Here is a 24,076-nt window from a genome sequence, read left to right as displayed (position 1 = left end):
GGTTGCTGCTCCAGCAAAACTGCACATCAGAAGACAGCAACACCGCCAGCTAACATACACAAAACTGCATTGGGATAGAACTGTGCTGTGCTCCTTTTGCACAGACAGACAGAAATGCTTAGACTGAATACTGCTGTTACAGAAAGTGACAGCGGGTAAAAGGAAGAGTAAAGCCTCTCCTCCTTCAAAATCCTTAGTTATGCTGTTTTATGCATGGCAATTTGACAGTGAGCTGAAATATCACTTTGCATCAGTATATGATATATATCTGGTTTGACACAATAAAGTCACAAATTCTGCACCATAAATTTATAAGCAGTGCTTTGTGGGTCCAACACCACACACTTAAGAATAGTTATTAACTACACACAGACCAGGTCAAATACAAAAAAATCAGTACACAGACCTTAGATCCTGAAGCTCCAGGTTCTCCTCTGTGGCCTTTAAAGCCCTGGATGATAAGAATAAAAATATACTGAATCAACCACACAACTTGCACTGCAAGCTTCCTCATCAGATATGTTTACTGACATTACTTACTGGGAGTCCCCTGAGTCCTGGGTTTCCTGGTGGTCCAGGTTCACCCTGCTTACCCTGATGTCACACCAGAAATAGTTACAATGTCATGCCTGGTCACATTATCACATTACAGTTGCCTAAAAACATCTGGGACTTGGTTTTTAGGCTGTACAATTATTGGAACACTAATGAAGCAAACAAACTACTTACGGGTTCTCCTGGTTCACCTGATCTGCCATCTTTTCCCATTTTTCCAGGCTGACCCTGCATATCAATTACATGAACTATTAAACATCTATAATTGTAAAGATCTAGAATAGCATTTTCAATTCCAACTGCAGGAGCTGCATGTATATTCGTGATGCTGCACATCAAATCATGTTTCTTACTATCAAGCCAGGAAGTCCTGGTGGTCCCTGTATTCCTTGAAGACCCTCTTTGCCCTAGTGAAAACAAGCAACCACAGGTCACTGTCAAAGTAAAAGAAATGATTAATAGCCACTATTACCCCACAGGCTAGGTGACCTACATGCTAGATGGAGGAGGTTTGTACAGTAATGACACATGGGTAAAACGCTTTCTGAGGGGAAAGTACATGGAGTGCAGTCTGACCTTTTCTCCAGGGGGCCCTGGGGGGCCAGCAGATCCAGGCTGTCCATCGTTTCCCTGGAGAGGAAAGAAACAGTTTAGGTCAACAGAAATAGAAAACGACTGTGAGACCAAATCCGAACAAATGAACCCCATTTATAACAATCTTAGGTATTTGGACCAATTTGAGTTCATAGTTAAATAATTATTATTAAATAGGAACTTACAGGTGTACCCATTAAGCCAGAAGCTCCTGGATGACCAGGGGGTCCTGGGTTACCCTACAGAAAATGAGAACAAAACCTAATATATGTATTTATGGTGATGTGCTTTATGCCAGAAAATACTGCAATGAATATTTCTTTAATCATAGAAAGGAGGAAAAGTGTCAGTAAAGAATGAAACTCATGAGCCATAAATGACAAATTTACCTTTTCTCCTTTGTCTCCAGGGTCTCCAGGAGGTCCTCGATCACCTTTTATACCCTGTCGTGAAAAAGAAAGAATGATTATATAAGATCTCAAATTCAAAAGGAAAGCATCCAACTGTAAATCTATTTGTCAAAGGAAAATAAAATCTGAAAATGTAAATATTACCAGGGAGAATGATGTAGCAATAGTTATATTGCTTTGTAAATATGATTGTGTGATGTTTTTGAACAGTGTTTCAATATTAAAATTCCCACCCTATTAGAGTACCTGAACAATGTGAGGGAAAAAAAAAAAATAATAAAACTTTGACAAAACCACCTAATTAGCGCTTGGCCATTTGGGAGCAATAAAGGTGCATTAAGTGTGCAAACTTGCCTTTCCTCCGTCAGCTCCAGGGGCCCCTTGAGGTCCAGCTGGTCCTGGTGGGCCCTGTAATGACACAACAGAACATCAGTCTCTGTCCAGGCAGACAGCGGTGAGCACTGTCACTGGGTCCTAATCGTTCAGCACTGCCCCCAGAGAGAGGAGGCCAGGCTAATGGTGCAGACAGAGCCTCTCCATCCATCACACCAACTGACAAAAATGCAGCTAGGACCTCATGCCTCACACAGGACTAATACGGTGGAGACACACACTCCTCTAATGATGAATATAGCTATTAAAGCAGGCTTTAAGTTACAGGAGTAATGAGGTTATGAACGATAATGATGAAATGTTAATTAACTTTGTCCTACTTGGTAACCATCTTGACCATTTTTCCCTGGAGGTCCCTGGAGTCCTTTTTCCCCTGGGATTCCTAGGAGACCAGGTGGTCCAGGTGGACCTGCAGGGCAGTCTGAGCAAATATTCTAAAAGATGGCAGAGACATATTAGTGACAGTGTCTCTAGTCGTTTTTTTTTTTATTAAACAGGGCTGGAAACATAACTTACCTTCAGATTTAGGTCAGAGAGGTCTGCTGCTTTTCCCTGAGAGGAAGTAAATTAAACAATCAATAAGAGAATGCAAGATTAGGGATCTCTATTCAGCAGATATCCTAGAGTTATATACCAATTATATCCATATGTAAATGAGCAAAAGTTTGACACCTGAACCTTATACCACATGTGATTGTCGAACATGTCATTCCAAAATCATGGGTATTACCACCGTACTTTAAGAGCCTTCATTCTTCTGGTTTTAGGCTTTTCACAATAATTTAGAACTTGGCTGCAGGGACTTGCTTTCATTCAGCCACAGATGCATTAGTGAGGTCCAGTGCTGATGCTGCATGACTGCGTGCCAGTTTTCTAGTTCAGTATTAGACTAGGTTAAAATAAAGACTCTGTTCCGGCCAGTCAAGTTCTTAAACACTAATGATTTTGTTTCAAACCTGTCTTTGAGCGTGTGTGCATGGGTTATGGGTATGGGTGTGCAATACAAACAATCAACGCATGTAGTAGATTTAAAATTTCCCTTAATTTGAATGGTTACTAAATTATTGGCCACAGAGTGCATGTAATAGCTCTTATAACTGTATTTAACTAGGCAGGACAAATAAGAAAATAAATTATATATATATATATATATATATATAAATAAATATATATATTTTATTTAAGATAAAAAGATTAGCTTCTTAACAAAATCACCTGAACATAACAAATTCTAGTAGAGACAGGGGCGGCCTATTGTCCCTGCCAAACTAAATGAATATACAAACAAATATGCCATATGTATGAACTTTAAATGTTTCTGATAACCTTCCAAATGTAAGCCCAATATTCAGTCTAGTTTTAGCTCACCAGCTCCTTTTGTTCTTCCCCAACTCCTGAGAAACATATTTAGATGCTAGGGGCTCACCAACTTGTATCAGCTTTGTCTGCTGTGTGGCATTGACCAGGTAATGTACAGTTATACTACAGTCTGGAGTGGAACATGAAATATGTTTGTATCACTGTACAGTACAGTCAGTAGAACCACTTGCACAGATGCACAGTTGCTTCCTTTCTGTGTTGGTACCTACAGGCTCTCCTGGTGACCCCTTCTCCCCTGGCCTTCCTGGTAGACCCTGCATTTAGAGCAAGGGCAAGGAGTTACATCTTTATCAACTACAAATAAAGTGATTATTGTCTGCTATACCTTATAGAAAATTTATTACAGAATGTTATGACAACAAAACTACAGAAAAAGGAAAGAAAACATGAATCTATTTTTTTTTTAGTTATTCACTGATTTCTTTCTTTTGGACTTACATTATGTCCTGCTGGGCCCTGTGGACCAGTAACTCCTGGTGGGCCCCTCAACCCCTGGAACCCAGATAAACACATATTAGAGAAACACATTTGATAGGCATAAACATATTTTAATTCCCTACAGAATATTTACCGGAAGTCCAGGTTGCCCATTAATTCCTGGGGACCCCTGTAAAAAACAAACATTGTACATTTAGAAGTGTGTAACTATATACACCAGAAAAACTAACGGAACACGGGCCAACGATAATGCTTATACCGGTGGTCCCACTTTGCCTTCTCCTGGAGGACCCCTGTCCCCTGGTAACCCTGGTTCTCCTGAGGGCCCTGGTGGACCCTGAGAAAAAAGGCAAAGTTTATTTCACCGTTCTGCTCCTCAGATAATGTCAGTTCAGACATAATGCTTGGCTAAGAATCTCACTTTGCACAAAAACTGTCACATTCAACGATGCCTGCTGATCCCAGAAATACCACCGTGTTTTTAAACTGTGATGAAACGGAAATACAATCTACAGTTGACATTTTGGTACTCAGAAGAAAAAATGTGTTGGTGATAAGGGTGAGCGATTTGACACCATAAATCCAGAAAGTGTCCAGTCTTTCCCATTCTGTGCCATGGACATTAAGATCTTCACAGCAAAGAGTCATAATCAGAGCAACAGTCACAGTGCAGTGGACATAGAAATTGCTTTTGCAGCTTTCAACAAAAATGAATTGTTTTTCTTTGCCAGACAAAAAAAGTTATTCCACATCAACAAAAGAGCACCTGTTCATGATTTAAAAAAGGTAGGTAACCTAAAAGCTCTCTCACATACACACGCACTCACACACGTGACTTTACAAACTTCTAAAATTACATTACCTTTGGCCCTGGTAGCCCTTGAATTCCCTGTGGTCCTGGTTCTCCCTGTAATATATAAAAAATGACATCAATCAAATCACTTGCTGCTCAAACACTGGAATTAAGCTTCTCTTTAATAAATCATTTAGGGTTTAAAGCGTGTATGAGTCGCTATTCTTCACGCACGTAATTGTAGTGAGGCCGCACCTGGCAGCTGTAAAAACCAGAACTGCTGCGAGCCAAATCTGTTGTGTTCCTGTGTTACTTTAATGTGATATGTCTTAAGAGTGTTTTTCCTCGTTTGGTCCTGCCTCGTCAGCAGGGCGGCCACATGTCTGGGGCGAAAAATAATGAAAAAACATGTTGAGCTGCAGCGCTAAATGTGCCTACTCAGGCTCGTTTTCTTTCCATACTGTCGGTCACATGGGGTTGTGGTTCAAAATGTATTAAAGATGTTTACATGAAGAACACATGTGAAATACCAGAGAGTGTTAATGAGGTTTTTATTTCTATTAAGACTAGCTAAATGTGAGCTGATGACCACGCAAGTCTGTCATTTATCTGTTGTTTCCTATGACTTACAAGCTTACATGTGTCATCTCTAAACCCCAGTCACCTGCTGCACTTTATTTTACTTTATTTTAGCTTTTAAATTCTAGTGAAGACACAAAAGTTTCCAAATATATCAAATATATAACCCATGGAGTCTAGCATAAACATATTTTGATGGTATTCATACAGGTGAAGAAGTACGTACCTTATCCACCAGCAAACTGAGGCTCACTAGGTTCAGACTCAGGTGTAATACTCATAGAGGTTAATAAAGGTTCAAGCTGCTAGCCTCAAACAAAGATCAGGAGCTGCCTGCCATATTTTTTTCTTCTTTGAACTTAAGACTTCAGCTTCATCTGACATTGACTCAAAGGACACCACAATTTGTTTAGTTAAAAAGCTTGTACAATATTTTTCACATATGTACTTTATGTAGAGGTACTCCCCAAGACCTGTAAACATACTTTGATGTGCGCCTTTAGGGCAAATCCATGGGAGAAACTGAATGTTAACTGAATGTTAGTTTAAAAGTTTTGTCATACTGCAGCCGTAGTCCTCTATAGTCCCCCAATTAAAGTTCCAACAGTTCCAAGGTCTCCTTCCACCACTGGGACCACTTTGGACTTCACCTTCCACATCCTCTCCAGTTTCTCTTCTCAGACCCTGATACTTTTATACTATTTCTTAATGATGTTGTCCTTTGGAACTGCTATGTCTATCACTAGTAGCTGATTGTGTTCCTTGTCTACTACCACAGTGTCTGGTTCATTGGCCAGTCCCTTCCTATATGTCTGCATCTGGAAGTGCCACAGGACTCTCCTCTGGATTTGGGAGGGCCTAGCCCAGACTAGATTGTGCTCATCAGTGTATGCTGTTCCTGCCTGCATCATGCCACTATGGGCTGGATTGTCTTTGAGGCCTGTCTGTGTCTAGGGTCCTGTCTGCTTTAGTAGACTGCTGCTTCTATTGATCTGGTGCTTTAGTGCTTGTTCATGTGCTGCTATACATATATAAAACACACCAAAAATGTTGCTAAACATAATTCTGCATTTCCACAATATGACTGAAGTATACTCCAGTCTGACAGAAAAAATTGTCTTACATTTTGCCCATCTTTCCCCTTCCCAGGTGGTCCAGGAGGTCCAGTCAAACCAGGCTCTCCAAGTGGGCCTCTGGGACCTGCCTGTCCTGGTTTACCTGGTTCACCCTAAAAAATGTTGCAATAACAAAAATAATGTTATTGTCTATCAAAGCTACAATACATACTACATTACATTACAATACTATATTTGTACAAAAGTGGTTAGAGAGCTATTATATATCTAATAGTGTGTAAGTAATTGAAGATGCCTTCTTTAAGCCATAGTGTCATACCCATTGAAAACAAATGAGTATTGCCATGTCCTGTAAATTGGTAAATTAGTCATCCTAACTGGTGAGTTATCACTAATAACATGGTGGAAATGCACAAAGTTGCAAATATCATTGCTGAAACTTTTGAAAAAGCTAAAGAAAAAAACAAAAAGACCAATAACAAAGAAAAGCGCTGTGAAGTGCTTTTGTGAAACTCCTGTATGTAGCTGCTGTTGTCAGACTGAAACGAATTGAAAGATTTCCCTGCTGAAACAATAATACAGGACATACAAGGTCACATTTGTTTCTAGACTTCTTCCAACTCACACTCACACTGCATTGCCAAAACCATTGTGAACATACTGCAATCTGAAAACATTTAAAATAAAATCAAACCAATACACCTGGCTTTTAAAAATATATGACTGACCTTGTCTCCTCTCTGTCCAGCTGGACCTGGAGGTCCAATGATGCCTGGTATGCCCTAAGAGAGACACAAATGATAGTTACATAATAAAGAAATTAAAGGTTAAGATTTAGGTTTCAAAGCTGACACTACACAGACACCATATTTCAGCAGTAGTCACAAAAAATACACACAGGCATCAGAGCCTTACATTTTATTCCATGTTTTAAAAACCTACCACACTCCCTGGTAAACCACGGGCACCTTGAGATCCAGCTATGCCAGGTGGACCCTGGGAGGAACACATCAGCCCACACAGTAAGTACATCTTCCCTCTGGATGTGAACATGTGAATCACAGTAACTCTAAACAACTCACAGGGTCTCCAACACGTCCTGTCTCTCCTGTAAGTCCAGTGTCACCTTTTGGACCCTGGAATTAAAAAAAATATATGTGATTTATTAAAATGTACTTAATGATAGTAAACTTAAACTTTAGTTACAGTTATAATAAAGGAGTACTAGCTCCACTAGCATCTTACTGGTGCTCCAGAGGGTCCCTTAAAGCCTTGTTCACCAGGTAATCCTCTTGGGCCCTTCAGAGAAAGAACATGAATTACTGTTACCTTAAATAGTTTATGTCTAATATTCATTTTCACATATCCCATATCTCATAAAACTCTAATGCTGTAAAGTCTATTACAGATCCAGATTACAAAAACATGAAATTAATGAAGGTTGTACAGTGAATGTTGGTGATAACAACAACATCCATACATAAAGAATTACTATGACAATCTATGACAAAAGTACACATACTAATCCATACATGTTTAAAATGTGTGGTTACAAATGTATATGTTGTTTCCAAACCTAATCTTAAATATGCTAAAATATTCAGTATTTTATTCTGGTCCACATAACATACTGTACATGTCGAAACTGAAGCAGGTAGAGAATCATAGCATTACACTGTTATGTCTTACAAGTACATATTGTGTGTGGACTGCTTCACTGCTGCTACCTTAAATCTCTACTGACACCTAGTGGATTCTTCTGGATATTACCGGATCTCTCTACAGCTTGGTTATTGCAGTGTAGATCAACTGGAAGATGACAAGACATCCAAAGCAGAGACATGAAAGTAAACACTTACCATTTCTCCTGGTTTCCCCTGATCCCCCTTCTCTCCCTTTTCTCCAGGGTTTCCCTGGAGGCAGGAGCAAACAATGCAATTCAGTAAAAACAGGAAGAAAAGTGAAGAGAAAGAATAAAAGCAGATTCAATTCATAATCCAGTAAATGACTATGTATAAAACCATACTACTCTCTACTATTGAAGTATCAACTAAAGCCAAAAAGGCAACAGTAACATAGCAGAGTTTGGTCTGTGTTGACTTACAGGTTCACCAGGTTCAGGGATAACATTTGCCACCTGTGAAGAAAAAAAACAACAGACAGTCGATAATAATTCATTCATAATGCAAATAATGCTGAGTCAAACACTACCACTGACTCTGCTCCGTCATGGATGTAAATGTACAGTATGTTAACATGCCCAGTAGGAAAAGCAGAAATTTGACTTACATTTCCTGGAGCACCAGGCGGTCCCCTTGCTCCCACTTCACCCTGAGGCAAGAGACAATATACTGACATTGTCTGAATACTTAGTTTGTTGTGCTAATACTATAAAGAGACTGTTACAGAGACAAACAAGGACAACTCTGTAGCTACTTTACATTGATAGCAAGAAGTCAGCATTTCTGCCTGCATATGGCTGGAAAAGAATTTTACATTAGAAATTTGTTCACCAATTTCAAACAGGTTCTTTGCTTCTTAATTACCTTGTCACCCTTTTCTCCTTTTGGCCCAACTGGTCCATCCTGTCCACGTTCTCCCTGTGCCAGAGGAGTGAGCATGTAAAACATTTCTACAGATCACAGACCAAAGCTGCACATTAATACAGGCAAAAAGACACTTTTAGATTGGAGTTGGAAGTTAAGGTCATGAAAATGCTATTTGGGGACATCCAGCAGCCCTTGAATAAGTCCCAGGAGGTAAGCTAACCAAATCAGGAACTGAATTTCACTAGAGTCAGTAATACCAAGAATTACTTCTGTTCCATAATAATATATTACTGGCCACTAGAGGGTGTCCCCCCAAGCACAATTGTAGACACCACACAGTTTAATAATAAATCAGTAACATTGGAAAGTTTGATCCTTGTGAACATTGTTATAAAGCTTTGACAAGCATAGACATACCGGAACACCCCTCTCTCCTCTTGCTCCATCAACTCCTGGTTGTCCAGGGGAACCAGCCTCTCCCTGTACACATTGGATTCGTGTGACATAAAAAATGTTTTATCATATTGAAAATACCCAAAATAAACCAAAACCAACAGCTGTGAACTCACTCTCTCCCCTGGAGGTCCTCTTGGTCCAGGAGGCCCATCATCACCCTAGAGAGAAGAAACACATCATGTAAAATGTCATGTTTGTATGTGGAAAATACAAACAGCAATATAAAGGCTGCATGTCTTCAGTCATTACCACTGTTGTTCTGGGTAAGATTAAGTCACAGTACCTTAGGTCCAGGCTTGCCAGGAAAACCATCTGCTCCACGTTCTCCCCTAGGCCCCTTCAGGGAAACAAGATTACAATTCAGATATCATACTTTACCGCATTTGTCAGAAGCATCTGCCAGGTACTATATATATAGTGGTAGGAAAATGCACCACAGTTCAGCTTAGCCAGCATGTTTGCTAATTTACATTTCACTCATTGTAAAGACTAAACATGTATCAGTCAAACAGTTTCTGATAAGTAATACAAATATTTCTGTGCTTTCTACCTCAGAAAGAGCCTCAGTCAATAACCTGGAAGTTACTGAAGTTAAAGCAGCATCAGTCTTTTTTATTTCTGCTTAGGGCCAAACCTGACAAATTCCGGCCTTGTAAAGTTAAAGACATGTTAGGAAACTGCTGCTTATTTCCACATCTAGCAGACTCAAAGCAACAGTAGCATCCATTGTTATTTGTGTTTCTAGTCAGTTGAGTTCAATATCCATTTTCCTCATAGCCATGGGTCCTATAGTTTTAGATGCTACATTTGACAGAACACCAAATTTTTAGGTGAGCAAAAGTATTGGAACAGATAGACTTAAAATAGAGTCAAGTGAATAAGACTTAATATTTAGTAGCAAATCCTTTACTTGCAATAACTTCATCAAAGCTGTGACACACTGACATCACCAAACTTTTGCCTTTTGTGGTCCTTTTCCAGGCTTTCACCGCAGCCTCTTTCAGTTGTTTGTTTGTTTTGGGAGGTTACTCCCTTCAGTTTCCTCTTTAGCAGGTAAAATACATGCTCTATAGGGTTTAAGTCTGGAGACTGACTTGACCAGTCTAAAACCTTCAACTTCTTGACCCTGATAACTCCTTTGTTGTTTTCGCAGTGTGTTTTGGGTCATTATCTTGCTGCATGATGAAGGCTCTCCCAATCAGTTTGGATGCATCTTTCTTTAAACTGGCAGACAAAATGTTTCTGTAGACCTCCGAGTTCATTTTCCTGCTGCCATCATTGTGTTACATCATCAATGAAGATTAATGAGTCCGTCCAAGAAGAAGACATGCAAGCCCAAGTCATGACATTACCTCTGCTGTGTTTCACAGATGAGCTTGTATGTTTGGGATCATGAGCGGATCCTTTCTTTCATCAAACTTTAGCCTTTCAATCACTTTGATAAAGGTTAATCTTCTTTCATCAGTCCATGAAATTTTGTCCCAGAATTTTAGAGACTCATCTACACTTTTTGGCAAATTCCAGCCTGGCCTTCCCCTTCTTGCTAATGAGTAGTTTGGACCTTCTGGTGTAAGATAAGATAAGACAATTCTTTATTGATCCCACAGTGGGGAAATTCAATTGTTACCACAGCTACAGGACAACAGTAAGGTGCAAAGAATGAAAAATATAAAGAGTGTGCAAAATGTGTGCAGAGATTAAACATTTTACAAGTTTACAAATAAGAACACTATACATAATATGTCTAAAATAAAATAAGCTACACAGGATAAGTTAACATGAAAACCTCTATGTGCACAGTTGAGTTTGTTAGATTGATTGGTTGTATAATCTAACAGCGGTGGGAATGAAAGATCTGAGATACCGCTCCTTCCTACACGGAGGGTGTAACAGTCTTCCACTGAAGGAGCTGCTCAGCGTCTCCACTGTCTGATACAGTGGATGAGATGTATTGTCCCATGATGGATGTCAGCCTGGCCAACATCCTCCTCTCACCCGCCTCCTCCACAGAGTCCAGTGGACAGCCCAGGGTCGGCAGAAATGTCCTTAAGAGAGGCCTGCACACTCCAAAGGACCTCAGTCTCCTCAGAAGGTGGAGGCAACTTTGGCCCTTCTTGTACAGGGCATCGGTGTTATTAGTCCAGTCCAGTTTATGGTTGCCTCTGTACTTTTGTTCATGAAGTCTTCTGAGAACAGTAGCTTGTGACACCTTCACTCCTGCCCTCTGGAGGTTGTTGCTGATGTCACTAACAGTTTTAGTGTCTTTCTTCACAGCTCTCACAATGTTTCTGTTGTCAGCTGCTTCTGTTTTCCTTGGTCTACCCATTCAAAATCTGTTACTTAGTAAACCAATGATTTCTTTCTTCTTAAGGACCTTTCAAATGGTTGTACTGGTACATAGAAAGCTCTTTGGTTTTCATGTTGGTTACACCTCTAACTATAAATGCAGTCTGCAGAGGCAAAACCCAAATCTGAAACTGAGGGTAGACATTATTACTATTTATTGTTTGAATAGTCAATGTAACAGGATACACCTGGGCAACAAAACACACCTGTCAGTCACATGTTCCAATACTTTTGCTCACATGAACAATTTGGTGTTCTTTTACAAATAATACAATCTTCTAAGTTGTGTGTCAGATTGAGATGTAAATACGTGGAAATAAAAGCAGAAATGTTGATCTCTTGTCTCATATTTATCTTTTGATGTCAAACCCAAATGTTTTCAGCCTACAGTAAAACTAAAGGAATTGGCCTCACTGTTCCAGTACTTTTGGAGGTGGAGTGTAGGTTGATGCAACCAATGACAATGAACTAAAACAGTAGTTGTAACCAAAACAATCAGCTGAAATTAAAACTAAAAGCTAACTAAAAACTCCACTAAGTTCAGATTCAGATAATGACATTATAAGCAATCACTCCGTTTATTTAAAATATTTGTTTGATGCAGCTTAAAAGAAACATGAACGGCAACAAAAGAAAAGTTATTCTAAAGATTATACTGACCATGGTTCCATCATTTCCAGGAAGACCATCCATGCCATCTTTACCAGGAAGACCCTTTGAATATCATTGACAAAGGGTTGACATTTAGTGATAGAGTGTGTAAAGAAACAACAGATTTAGCATGACTTCAAGCATCATTAGGAACAAATAGGTATTCTTTAAGAATAAAAGACCAACTCACAGGCTTTCCAGGCTCTCCAGGTTTGCCAGAAAATCCAATTTCACCAGGTAGACCCTTTATAAATAAAGCTGTGTCAACACTTTCACAATCTCTGACAGACATTAATTCACTGTCAAAGCAAATGATCATATTTAATATTTTGGTTTCTGGTCACTCACAGGAGGACCAGTGTGTCCTTGGTTTCCCGGTGGCCCAGGTGGACCCTGAGGACCCTGCAAATAAATAAATAAATAATAAATATGAGTGAAAACTGGCATCTCTTGTTAATCTCCTCACACATTTTAGACGATAATTATGTTTCGGTATTAAAACAACAAAAACAATAGTCATGAAATATTTTCTTGTCAATCATATTTAAAACATATTCAAAATTTCCTTATGGATGTTATACTGAAATTGCAGGACACAGTACACATCAATATCAACAATCTACCACTAGAGAGGGGTATTGTATAATTGTTAACAGCTGATTCAGTGTTGGCTACCATTTGAAGACAGGTGCACTTCTATTTTGCTCCAAGGAGCAATTTGCAAAATTAATTGACACAACCTGTTGGTTTTAATCTACCATGTTTATTTTCCCTCTACTAAAACACACAGTGAAGACACCTTTGAGAGAGCAATCATTATGCGCTTTGTGGATCACATCCAATGTTGAGCAGCCCACACAATTAAAATACCAAATTAATTCTACTTAGTTCTTCTTCAGAGGTCATTGAGGTAAAGAAAAGGCCCTGGCATGAGCAGTACATAAACAAAAAATTTAAACATGTTCATTGTGTATATTATGAAAGTCAAATTGTTCTTACAGTAGGTCCAGGCAGGCCATCCACTCCAGGCAATCCACTTTCACCTTTCTTTCCCTGAAATGCAACAGTTAAATTAAATAAACACATAAATAATGGCAATACTACGACTCAGCATTTCTTCAGGTCAATTTGACAGTGTGTCAGGAAAAAAACATTCAAACATTAAAGCTGTCAAATAGAATCCTAATATTTTAATGTATGGCTACCTTATTGTATTGTATGTATCCTATGAATGTTCCTGGAAAGAATTAGGTAATCTGGCACACATTATAGGGATGTTTGTTCAAAGTTCAATAAATTGTTAGTTATAATTAGTCTATGACCAGCTCTGCCCTACGGTGCCAAAATGGACATTTGGACAACTGTATCCAAACAGATATTTAAATCTGGAATAAGATTAGATAGATGTCAATATATGCATATTAGTAAACTGACAGAGACATTAAAATAAATCTATTTGATTACTAGAAACTGTCATATCTCCAAAGTGTAAATAAAGTTTCAGTTGTCATACGTGAGGATAGTGAGCAAACAGGCCTCAGCAGCAGTGACAACTGAGAGCTGGAGGGTGGCTCAGGGTACACTAACTCACCTATCAGCATTGGCAACAGTGGAGCCCACCCTATTATCACAGCTCTCAGCCGGCCTTCATTCCTACACTCTTTTTCCGTTTTCTCTGTGTATCTTCAGTTGCGGTATAACAACCCTCAACCTGGAGAAAATAAGTCAAGCTCCTTACCATCTGTCTGTTTTTCTCTTGGAAAGAATACCATGGGGCTGTAAAATGCTACAGCAGGACCTCCATTGATATTATAAAACAAAAGCAAAGCTGCACAGTGGATAGATATTGGGGAATCTGAACCAAATGTAACTGCTTTATTTGTGTTAATAATTTATGAAATCCCTTTATCTCCGTCTGGCTGAGGACAAAATGTTGTCTGCTGGTAGAAAAGTCTTTGATTTGTGACCAGAGAAGGTTTGGTTTGACTCTGCAGCACAACTGAGCAGCTGCAAATGTTGATGCCAACATATTTGTGATGAGAGGTTAATTACTCCCAGTAGAGAAGGGGTAGACAGGTCACGATCTTTGTTAATGTTTTAGAAGAACAAAATTACGTAGAAGCACTGTGCCTGCTTTAATCACATTACCAGTGTGCAATGGGACCAGAACATAAGAAACAAGGGACAGTCTTTGTAAATAATTCTACAAGCACTAATAGCAGTGACAGTATCAAATCTCACTAGCATAAAGAGTAAATATCCGTTTTTTAAATCATGTCATCTGAATAAAATATAAACTTCTAATTACTGCAGATTAAAGTTTTTGCTTCTCTGACAGCTGCTTTAGAGGCTAAATAACCAAAACTCAAAAGACAGTTTTTCTGCATATGTTAAGTTAAAATAAAGCAGTAAAAATCAGATAGCTCCCAACACCATAAAATATTTCTCAGGGTTTTTTTTTTTTTCCTGCTATCACAAAATTATTGTGGTTTGATTTCTGATTTCTATTTTTACATGATCACAAACAAATTCCTTCGTGGTACAGACGTATGAATGTTTGTACCTATGTACGTACCACTAACTCATTTTGCCATTTAATTTTGGGTGGAAAATACAACTGCTGCAGGTCACAAGACTTTGAGTCCTAGCTAGGCTTAGGCACTTCTGTTCAAATTAGTGAAAGCTCACTCCTGTGATAGACCAGGTAATCTGTATGGCGTCTACTCTCTCTTTTGCCCAAGTCAGCTAGTTTTTGCTTTGGCCTTCCTCAGATAAGACATGCAGTAAGAGAGAAAGAATACTGTACACAGTATGTTACTTTGGGAATTTCTTGTCCTGAACAAAGCATTTCAGCAGACCATCTGTTTAGGATTGGGCAAAAGTTATGGGATTGCAAGGTTTAACTTCAATTAAGGGGCACATTATATGAAATAGGGCCATGGGTTGTGTGGTCTGCCTGTTCTAGAAAAAATGTGCGAGTGGTATGAAAACTTAGTACTGTTTCAAAGGGACAAGTCATAAGTCACATGATGCGAAGTCAACAATCAAGAAATGCCTAGTAATAATTCATAAAGCAATATTTCTGTCAAAGTTCAGATTTCTGTATTAACCTAAATCATGAATGCCATATGCATAAATAAAAGAATGATGGGTTTTCCTAAGTAGCCCTTCTTTTGCTCAGTGATATACTGTAACTCAACCAGTAAGATGCATTCTCCCTCCTGAACATCTTTGCTCCTGCAAAATGTGTATGGATGACTGCAGTCTAATTAATACAGTGTGTTATGACCACCACTATGACCACAGTACTCTGAGCACACAAACATTAGAAAAAGATAACTAGTAACTAGCTGGTATTTAACAATTATGTACTAAGTACTCTAATGAAACAAGAATGTCAGGCAGTCTTCTGATGATTTTCCATCAAAATGACATTCTTACCCTCTGGCCAAACTCTCCAGGCTCCCCAGGTAGACCTTGTAGACCAGGAGGACCCTGAGGAATAAAATATTCACAATCAGTGTGACTGGTGCTTCCTTGAACTGCTCAGCATTACATCTGCACAGGTGGCTTTTCCACAACAACAAAATCAAAGCTAAGCAGCAGGAAGGAGGAAACATGTAGGAAGGAAGTAATAAATCAAGATCCTTACCGGAGGCCCTGGGGGGCCATCAGCACCTGGAGGCCCAGGAGGTCCAGCATCTCCCTGAAACCAGTTGAATGCATAAGTGCATGTTAAATATACCATACCATTACATAGACAATAGGGATATTGATAGGGGTGAACTGTTCCGATGATGAATCACTTAAACATAGTATAGTAAATGAACAGAAAATGTAATTGTTGTATGTATTTTTCACTCATGGAGGATTTCTTAGTAAAAGTAACTACATTTACGTGATCATAATAAGGTTAACACTGAATTAATACCATAATCTGCATCTAATTTCAGTCCCCAATTATACTTAATGATAATTAACTCAGCATTAATTGAGACAGTCTATACTCTAGTTATGTGTTAATGAGGCAAACATGATTTTATAATGAAGCAATTGCTCACCTTATCACCCCGTAGGCCTTCTTTTTGAACCTGAAATTACAACAATGAATAAATCATCACATTAATGATCTTCAGGGGTTACAAGGACATAAGAGTAACTGGGAAAAGGCCATGTAGAGCCTTAAAAGTAATCATCAAGATCTTAAAATGAATAATAAAACACACTGGGAGCCAGTGTGAAGGAGCTAAACCAGCAGTGATGCATTCTGAATGTCACAGGGCTAAGTCGTGTGTAGTCTAGAGTTGATCAATAGATTTTTGACTAAGAGAATTAATATCACTGTCAAACATGATGTGTTAACCTGGTCTAATTACTGGTCTAATATCTCACAAACGGTATTTCAGTGATTTGGTTTCTTCTCGCTGTGCAACAGCACCCTCTCCTGTTATCTGCTTCTACTTCTAATGAGGAAGGTCAGGTTAGTGATTTCAATAGGTAAATCATTGCCATGATTACCTAATTTGCTTATAGTAATAATCATAACTGCTTAATTGAAAATGGTAATTAATTAAAATGTACAATATGAACTTTAATTACATGTCTGTCTTTTGTTTTCTTCTATTAAATGCTGTTCTAACTCTAGTCACTGAGCAAGCCTGTAATTCTGAGGACTCTAATTCTTATATCCCTTTCATCTATTTTTGATACTTACCACATCCCCAGGTAATCCAGGAAGGCCTCTCTCCCCCTGTGACAGATTTCACAGAAGGATGAAAACACCATCATTAGAATCAAGAGAATTTCAGAGTAAAGCCCCTCAGGCAATGTGGTAATGACACAGCAATGACCATAATTTATGACATTCTGTGTGTTAAAGTGTGTACTTATTGTAAATCCTAAGGAAAGGGAAAGCTGTGGGTAAAGTACCACAGGAGCTCTTCGTGTATATGTGTGCATCATTGTTCATGCATATGGGTGTGGTATGAGAATGCGCACACCACTGGAAAAGTCATCAAAGTGAGTAATTACAGACAGACAAATAAACTCTGTATTTTATATTCACAGACAAATGAGTGGGCTGACTTTGATGGTACACAGAGGAGACTGAGGAATGTCTGAAGAGTGCAGACAGTATCCTGGGAAACTGATGATACCTCTTTGAAATGATTCATACCTGCAGAGCTCAACATTATGCTTAAGGCAATATGCTCTTTGAGCGGTTTCTAATCAAGTGAGCAGGATGTTTTGCATACAGCATACCTTGTCACCTTTAATTCCACTGGACCCAGGTGCTCCAACAAGTCCTCTCAAACCCTAATCAATTTTGGACAAAATTTTCATTAATGCAAAGGTGACTCATCAAATAAGCCACAGACTGTCATCTGTGGTCTGTTTCTGACTGGAGCAGCTTAGAGCATCACTACTTACATCTACCCCAGGAAGGCCAGGTCTTCCAGGTAATCCATTCAAACCTGGCTCACCCTAAAATGGAAACAAAAAGTGTACAAGAAAAAAAGTGTTGTATTATGACCTGTAGAAGACAGCAGTCAAGTGTCTATACATTTGTAGCACATATTTTTGTTGAATTGAATGATTCATGCATAACAGGATTAACTCAGAAAATCTCTTTCCATTGTAGTTACATTAACATTTTCATCAATACAGCTCCTCAGCAAAGTGTAATAAGCTGTTTTCCGATATTTAACTTTCAGTATTTCAACTGTAAAATTGTAAATGGGGATAAAAACTGGTGGATGACACTGCACTTAAAATGATTAAATGATAATTCAGGCTAATTTATAAAGGGACTCAACTGACATGAAATAATAACAACATGCACCTGGTTGTTTTATTTGTATCTGGTCACAAAGTAACAAAGTCTAAAAAAATGTGACATTTTGAGCTATTTGTTAATAACAGAATAAAAGTTTGTAAAAAAAATAAAATCATGTTGTGGTGTACATGAATTTCTTTAACACTCAAAACCATCAATATGAACCTCATAGTGGTATTAAAGAAGAAGTCATGGGATCACCAAAGACTTTAGGGTTAGGGTTAGTGGTTAGGGCCATGGATTTCTGTGCCAAACATCGTGGCTGTCTCTCCAGTTCAGCTGTTTTAGTCTGGACCAAACAACATCCATAGAGCCACACTGCTAGATCTAATAAAGAGCAGATTTTAACCATTGTTGTATAATTTAAAACAAAGCCCAGACTTCTCTGTCAGCAAACATTGAACTGATTCAACCTTATGTGTCTTCTCGAAACCACTTATTTCCTTTTCCCTCTCCACAGAAGCAAGTGCTTTTTCAGTTTTCACCTACAAGAAACTGCTTTACTGAGTGACTGACTGGTTGGCAAGCAGCTCTAAACTTGTCACCAATATGTTTGAATGGTGCTATAAGATATCTGCAACATGCTACATGCTCATGCCATATGCATGGCAAAACAATTCATGTAATGATTCTGTCCTTATTGCTGTATGGAAATCACTTCAGTGCTCAAATTTAAATCCAAGTTGAAACTTGTGTTATACAAAAGTAACAGTTATAAAAGTAACTGTCACCGTGGTGGTTACTTTGTTAGTTACTTGTATAGTCATAGAAATCATGATCGCACACACACCTTGGCCTTAGGTGCAAGTTATTTATAAAACCATGAGATAACCTTTGACCGATCTGTAAGCTGTTTGAATTGCAGGCTAACATCATTACAGTGGCAATTGAAGGAGGGTGTCAGCGGCTTAGAGGAAACTTTAAACATCAACAAAACTTCAGTGGGCTTGAATGAGCTGCATTAAAGCCAAACGCCCCCACAGAATCCTAGACAGGAAGCATGGAGAGTGAATCAAGGACGCCACATCTGTTTGCACAATTATGCCCCTCACTTCTCAGTGCTTGTGAGAGGAACTCTGTTCAGTACAAAGTTCAACCTAACTGTACAGTTTACATCCCAGGACGTGATGCAAAAATATGCACAGTAAATGACAGAAAAGTAAATGACAAAATCTCACTTGTTCCTCTGAAACTATTATTTGGATCAAGAAACACAGTGATCTGTTTACATTCAGAAGTTTAAAAAAGCATTTATTTACTATGTACTATATATTTCCCCCAGGAAAGGTAATATCAAATCAATACTTACCCTGGCTCCCGGACTTCCTCTTTCACCTTTGATACCTGATTCACCCTATGACAGCACACTTCATATTAATTGTCAAAAATCCATATTATCAATAATCAATGTAAGTTTCAATACAATCAGTCAGATTAAATGAAACATTTTTTACTCACAGTAACACCTTTTGGACCCGGTACTCCAGGAATTCCTGCATCCCCATCAGTTCCCTAGATAACAGAAATTGAACAATATTATATTAGTGGAAGTTTAATAGGGATTCAGTGTGACTAACAGCATTATACTGTAGGTCAACTGGGCACTGACTGCTGAGTCAGAGCTGAATTAATGACATCTCACAACTAAGAAACCTGCAACGCCAAAAAGAAACAGCAGTCCCCAGCAGTCAGACTTCATTACATTTTCTAACACAGGTAAATATACATAGATGCCACATTAGCTGCTATGAGACAACATAGCCATCATATTAGAACAGGAGTGTTATACATCCTAATCCACGGGTGTGTATGGAAGCAGGAGATGTAGCCACATTTACATATGATTTTCCAGTTCATTACAGTGTATTTATGGTGCAGGAATGTGACTAAAACATATATATCTACCTATCTACCTATCTACCTATCTACCTATCTACCTATCTACCTAACTATCTATCTATCTATCTATCTATCTATCTATCCATATATATATGTATATATGGATAGATAGATAGATAGGTATGTATATATACAGTATATATATGTTCTTCTTCTTCTTTTCCTTTCAGCTGCTCCCTTCAGGGGTCGCCACAGCGAATCATCTGCCTCCATTTAACCCTATCCTCTGTATCCTCCTCACCCACACCAACTATCCTCATGTCCTCCTTCACTACATCCAAGAACCTCCTCTTTGGTCTTCCTCTAGGCCTCCTTCCTGGCAGCTCTAACCTCAGCATCCTTTTACCAATGTATTCACTGTCCCTCCTCTGAACATGTCCAAACCATCTCAATCTGGCTTCCCTGGCTTTTTCTCCAAAACATCTAACATGAGCTGTCCCTCTGATGTCCTCATTCCTGATCCTATCCATCCTCGTCCCTCCCAGAGAGAACCTCAACATCTTCAGCTCTGCTACCTCCAGCTCTGCCTCCTGTCTTTGTCTCAGTGCCACTGTCTCTAAACCAGACAACATTGCTGGTCTCACCACTGTCTTGTCCACCTTTCCTTTCATTCTTGCTGACACTCTTTTGTCACACATCACACCTGACACTTTCCTCCACCCGTTCCAACCTGCTTGCACACGTCTCTTCACTTCTTTTCCACACTCTCCGTTGCTCTGGACTGTTGACCCTAGGTACTTAAAATCCTCCACCTTCTTCACCTCTACTCCCTGTAACCTCACCGTTCTACTTGAGTCCCTCTCATTTACACACATGTACTCTGTTTTACTGTGGCTCAGCTTAATTCCTCTCCTTTCCAGAGCAAACCTCCACCTCTCTAGATTTTCCTCCACCTGCTCCCTGCTCTCACTACAGATGACAATGTCATCTGCAAACATCATGGTCCACGGAGATTCCTGCCTAACCTCATCTGTCAGCCTGTCCATCACCACAGCAAACAAGAAGAGGCTCAAAGCCAATCCTTGGTGCAGTCCCACCTCCACCTTGAACTCCTCTGTCACCCCTACAGCACACCTCACCACTGTCTTACAGCTCTCATACATGTCCTGCACCACTCGAACATACTTCTCTGCCACTCCAGACTTCCTCATACAAAACCACAGCTCCTCTCTCAGCACCCTGTCAGATGCTTTTTCCAAATCTACAAAGACACAATGCAGCTCCTTCTGGCCTTCTCTGTACTTCTCCATCAGCATTCTCAAAGCAAATATTGCATCTGTGGTTCTCTTTCTTGGCATGAAACCATACTGCTGCTCACAAATGATCACTTCTGACCTCAGTCTAGCCTCCACTACTGTTTCCCATAACTTCATTGTGTGACTCATCGGCTTTATATATATATGTGTGTGTGTGTGTGTGTGTGTGTGTGTGTGTATATGTATAAAGTGTATAAAGTATGTATATAAAATTCCAAACAAGACCCAACTACCTCCCTCTTCTACAAACTACTGCTTCATCCAAGGGAATGTCACCCAAACTGCCCTCCTCTTTTCACAGGAAATCGATAACAGGCAGAGAGGTAATTGCCCAGAAAAACGTATGTACGCCCACTTAACTGAGGAATCCTGTTTCTGAGTTGACTAAAATTATTGTTCCTTTTTTCAAAGCTATTTTTAAATCCTACAAAACAACCAAAATGCATGTGTGCTGGCATGTGAAGGGATTAAAAATTGGAAGACCACATTCACTCACTTTTGGTCCAACTGCACCTGGCATCCCTGGGGCTCCAGGCAGTCCTGCTTCACCCTATTTACAAAAACACATGCAAATAAAACCCATTTGAACATATTCCAAATGTGGCAATCTTACACTTCAAACTGATACATCAAGAAACGTCTTTCTTACTTTGTCTCCAGGTAAGCCATCAATACCTGGTACACCTCCAAATCCCTGTCAGATAATTGGAAACATGTAATCAATACAGGCATGTGAACTTTTTAAGATTCAAAATATAAAAAACAAATCCTCCGCATGTCCAGGTTCACGAGTGCCACACCTTCTCTCCTTTTTGTCCAGGAGCACCTGTCAAACCTATGCTGCCTCTATCACCCTGTAAACAGAGGGCAAGTATTTACTTTGAGTGTTCTGCAGTTACACACACATGCATGATGGCTGGTAATGCAGGCAACAGTGGCGTGCTGTCAGGACAAAACAACATGGTAGCATCACAGAACACAGTTTAGTACATAGAGGTTGGAGGATTAATGTAGAACAAAATACAAATGTTAAAGACAAATGAATGGATAAATAGTGGAAGATCATGTTCAGTATATATTTGGACAAAAGACAAAATATACACAGTCAAACAAAAACACAGTTAGGTTAAGACAGCTCATAAACACATACAATTTTTTGAGAAAAAGCTTTAGAGCCAGAATATGCAAACAGCTGTCAACAGCCTGACGAAGACCCACTATGGTCTGTTAACATCCCACCAAAAACTTATAAAACAATAACTTTCATGTGCCAAGAAATCCCTTGGAAATCATAAGCTGGACTGAGTGAAAAGTAATGACTGTTAAATTATACAGTACCACGAGGTCTTGCCTACCACAAGACTTCCCTCTGCTTCTTAAACCACTTTACAAGTCACACAAGGTTGGCCTTTAATTATCTTAGGACTTTTTATCATTTTAACACATTTATTTCTTTCATCACACAGATTAAGATCAAGGGCCCTGTAGCAACAAGGACATTATATCAACATCATTACATGGGAAACTGCCTGCCTGATCTAGTTTATTACATATGCACTAAGAAGCAATAAAAGCAGGATTAATTCACTTTCCCCTGCAACGAATCATCGAGGAAATCGATGAATTCGATTATAAAAAATCTATCACTTGCATTATCGGACCTGCTCCGCCTGGGGATCATTGTTCCACACGGACCGTAATCACTGTTGCACAACACATTTCAGTATCAAAAGTTGGCGCTATAGCAGAGAGCTAAACTGTCCGTAAAAAGCAGAAAATGTCCAAAGTTTGGGATCATTTCAAACTTAAAAAAGATGACAACATGACACAATACATGTATTGTAAAGTAGAAGTGACGAACCACAACAGCACTTTATCAATGCTTCAACATCTGGACAGAAAGCATCCAGTTGTTTGACTGGCTCACCCAGTTAACGTCATTTCAAGGTAACCTGTGGTTTCTGTCATGTATTACACAATAGTATGATTGTTTCAAAATGATAAAGTCTGTTTTATCCAATTATTTGAGTATTCACTGAGATACTCGACTCCAAAAAATAGCTCCTAGTTTCAGCCCATGCAGCCTGATGACTGACATTGCCATTTTTAACTGCAACATGAACATACTGTAGCTTACACCATGTTGTTGCAGTGGATTTGAAAAATTTACAGCAAATTGCAGCCTTGTCTGGGAAAAATTGAAGACAGATGCGTATGCAGAAAGGAAGGAATAGAAAAGCTACAGGGAGGCTGTATATTAAAGTTTCATTTGATGCAGTTTCATCAAACCAGCAAGGTTTCCAGCAGCAATAACTACAAAATTAAAATACATTTTTCATGAAATAAGTTCTACTTCCTGTCTAACAGCATTACTGATGTTAAAATAATATGGCTCCCTACTGTTTTTCAAAGTGAGAAAAGACTTATTTCTGTACATCTGTATTATTCAAAATAATTTACAGGTGCCTTCTCAAAATAACAACCAGAATAGATAACGAATGTGAGAAGACCGTGTCTCATCTTCCAGAACTCTTGTGGTGATTTTAAGTGCCCCTCTCAGGACAGCTTAAATGATGCATGCTGAGGATTTTGTCTCCAGGAATAAATTATACTGTGAGACTCCCAGCTGGCACTGCCAGGCAGTACAGAGGCTGTGATTTGAACAGACTGGGTGGGCGTCTGAGTAGGCCTGCCCTCTCTGTTACACATCCCCAGTAGTAACCTGTTCTGTAATTCAGCTGTATGAGGTAAAAGAGGTAAACTGTGTAATAAGATAAACCTAAAAGTACAAGAAAAAGGGAAAGACTGTTAGATTGCTTTGCATAAGCTTTACATGCATAAAACAATACTCAGAGACAAACCATG

The 24,076-nt window shown here is 39.1% G+C and overlaps 1 protein-coding gene across 4 annotated transcripts in view; it reads right to left on the bottom strand.

Moving 5' to 3' along the window:
* col22a1 (collagen, type XXII, alpha 1) overlaps positions 1-24,076 on the bottom strand; it is a 59,507-nt gene that overhangs the window by 20,197 nt on the left and 15,234 nt on the right. For 2 of the 4 annotated variants that reach the window (XM_026300826.1, XM_026300825.1), the window contains 42 exons: positions 22,012-22,065; positions 21,861-21,905; positions 21,708-21,761; positions 19,515-19,568; positions 19,366-19,410; positions 17,651-17,704; positions 17,483-17,536; positions 16,935-16,970; positions 16,282-16,311; positions 15,873-15,926; positions 15,662-15,715; positions 13,220-13,273; positions 12,569-12,622; positions 12,411-12,464; positions 12,230-12,283; positions 9,507-9,560; positions 9,337-9,381; positions 9,185-9,247; positions 8,765-8,818; positions 8,508-8,549; positions 8,323-8,355; positions 8,078-8,131; positions 7,464-7,517; positions 7,301-7,354; positions 7,161-7,214; positions 6,947-7,000; positions 6,266-6,370; positions 4,633-4,677; positions 4,030-4,107; positions 3,904-3,939; positions 3,771-3,824; positions 3,542-3,586; positions 2,469-2,504; positions 2,273-2,386; positions 1,914-1,967; positions 1,539-1,592; positions 1,335-1,388; positions 1,132-1,185; positions 909-962; positions 730-783; positions 541-594; positions 407-451 (listed from right to left, as the gene is read on the bottom strand). In XM_026300826.1, the coding sequence (XP_026156611.1) occupies positions 407-451; positions 541-594; positions 730-783; positions 909-962; positions 1,132-1,185; positions 1,335-1,388; positions 1,539-1,592; positions 1,914-1,967; positions 2,273-2,386; positions 2,469-2,504; positions 3,542-3,586; positions 3,771-3,824; positions 3,904-3,939; positions 4,030-4,107; positions 4,633-4,677; positions 6,266-6,370; positions 6,947-7,000; positions 7,161-7,214; positions 7,301-7,354; positions 7,464-7,517; positions 8,078-8,131; positions 8,323-8,355; positions 8,508-8,549; positions 8,765-8,818; positions 9,185-9,247; positions 9,337-9,381; positions 9,507-9,560; positions 12,230-12,283; positions 12,411-12,464; positions 12,569-12,622; positions 13,220-13,273; positions 15,662-15,715; positions 15,873-15,926; positions 16,282-16,311; positions 16,935-16,970; positions 17,483-17,536; positions 17,651-17,704; positions 19,366-19,410; positions 19,515-19,568; positions 21,708-21,761; positions 21,861-21,905; positions 22,012-22,065 (2,247 nt within the window). The remainder of the gene's footprint in view (positions 1-406; positions 452-540; positions 595-729; positions 784-908; positions 963-1,131; positions 1,186-1,334; positions 1,389-1,538; positions 1,593-1,913; positions 1,968-2,272; positions 2,387-2,468; positions 2,505-3,541; positions 3,587-3,770; positions 3,825-3,903; positions 3,940-4,029; positions 4,108-4,632; positions 4,678-6,265; positions 6,371-6,946; positions 7,001-7,160; positions 7,215-7,300; positions 7,355-7,463; positions 7,518-8,077; positions 8,132-8,322; positions 8,356-8,507; positions 8,550-8,764; positions 8,819-9,184; positions 9,248-9,336; positions 9,382-9,506; positions 9,561-12,229; positions 12,284-12,410; positions 12,465-12,568; positions 12,623-13,219; positions 13,274-15,661; positions 15,716-15,872; positions 15,927-16,281; positions 16,312-16,934; positions 16,971-17,482; positions 17,537-17,650; positions 17,705-19,365; positions 19,411-19,514; positions 19,569-21,707; positions 21,762-21,860; positions 21,906-22,011; positions 22,066-24,076) is intronic. The other 2 variants (XM_026300827.1, XM_026300829.1) reach the window with 1 other exon arrangement.

This window comes from Mastacembelus armatus, chromosome 11 (genome assembly GCF_900324485.2).
Source record: "Mastacembelus armatus chromosome 11, fMasArm1.2, whole genome shotgun sequence".
In the NCBI taxonomy this organism is placed as follows: domain Eukaryota; kingdom Metazoa; phylum Chordata; class Actinopteri; order Synbranchiformes; family Mastacembelidae; genus Mastacembelus; species Mastacembelus armatus.
The sequence above is the reverse complement of the archived record's forward strand: the minus strand, read 5'-3'. Positions and strand labels throughout refer to the sequence as shown.